The sequence below is a fragment of the Equus quagga genome, unplaced genomic scaffold (assembly GCF_021613505.1).
Source record: "Equus quagga isolate Etosha38 unplaced genomic scaffold, UCLA_HA_Equagga_1.0 67733_RagTag, whole genome shotgun sequence".
In the NCBI taxonomy this organism is placed as follows: domain Eukaryota; kingdom Metazoa; phylum Chordata; class Mammalia; order Perissodactyla; family Equidae; genus Equus; species Equus quagga.
In genome coordinates this window covers 1-646 of record NW_025801036.1, presented here as the reverse complement: position 1 = coordinate 646, position 646 = coordinate 1, and the positions used below count along the sequence as shown (strand labels likewise).

The following is a 646-nucleotide window of genomic DNA, read 5'->3' as shown; positions in this document are numbered from 1 at the left end:
CACGTTACTGGGGAACCTGCTCATCATGGCCACCATCTGGAGTGAGCACAGCCTCCACACGCCCATGTACCTCTTCCTGTGCGCCCTCTCCATCTCTGAGATTCTGTTCACTGTGGCTGTCACCCCTCGCATGCTGGTGGACATGCTCTCCACTCATCACTCCATCACCTTTGTGGCCTGTGCCAGCCAGATGCTCTTCTCCTTCACGTTTGGCTTCACCCACTCCTTCCTGCTCATGATCATGGGCTATGACCGCTACGTGGCCATCTGTCACCCTCTGTGCTACAATGTGCTCATGGGCCCCCAAGGCTGTGCGAGTTTCGTGTCCTGGTCCTGGGCTGGTGGCTCAGTCATGAGGATGATGGTGACTTTGATAGTTTTTCATCTCATCTTCTGTGGGTCTCATATGATCCACCATTTTCTCTGCCATGTGCTTTCCCTCTTGAAGTTGTCCTGTGGGAGGGAGACATCCTCTGTCACCTTGGGTGTCATCCTGGTGTGTGTCACGGCTCTGTTGGGCTGTTTGTTCCTCATCTTCCTCTCCTATGTCTTCATTGTGGCCGCCATCTTGAGGATCCCCTCAGCTGAGGGCCGGCACAAGACCTTCTCCACATGTGTGTCCCACCTCACTGTGGTGGTCGTGCAC

At 55.0% G+C, this 646-nt stretch overlaps 1 protein-coding gene across 1 annotated transcript in view; it reads left to right on the top strand.

The window, feature by feature from the left end:
* The window catches only part of LOC124234050 (olfactory receptor 10H3-like), a gene marked incomplete at both ends in the record, with an annotated part of 986 nt that extends 346 nt beyond the window's left edge, over window positions 1-640 (top strand). Inside the window, one exon of the mRNA XM_046651309.1 lies at window positions 101-640. Within this exon, the coding sequence (XP_046507265.1) occupies window positions 101-640 (540 nt within the window). The remainder of the gene's footprint in view (window positions 1-100) is intronic.
* Between the last annotated feature and the right edge of the window lie 6 nt (window positions 641-646).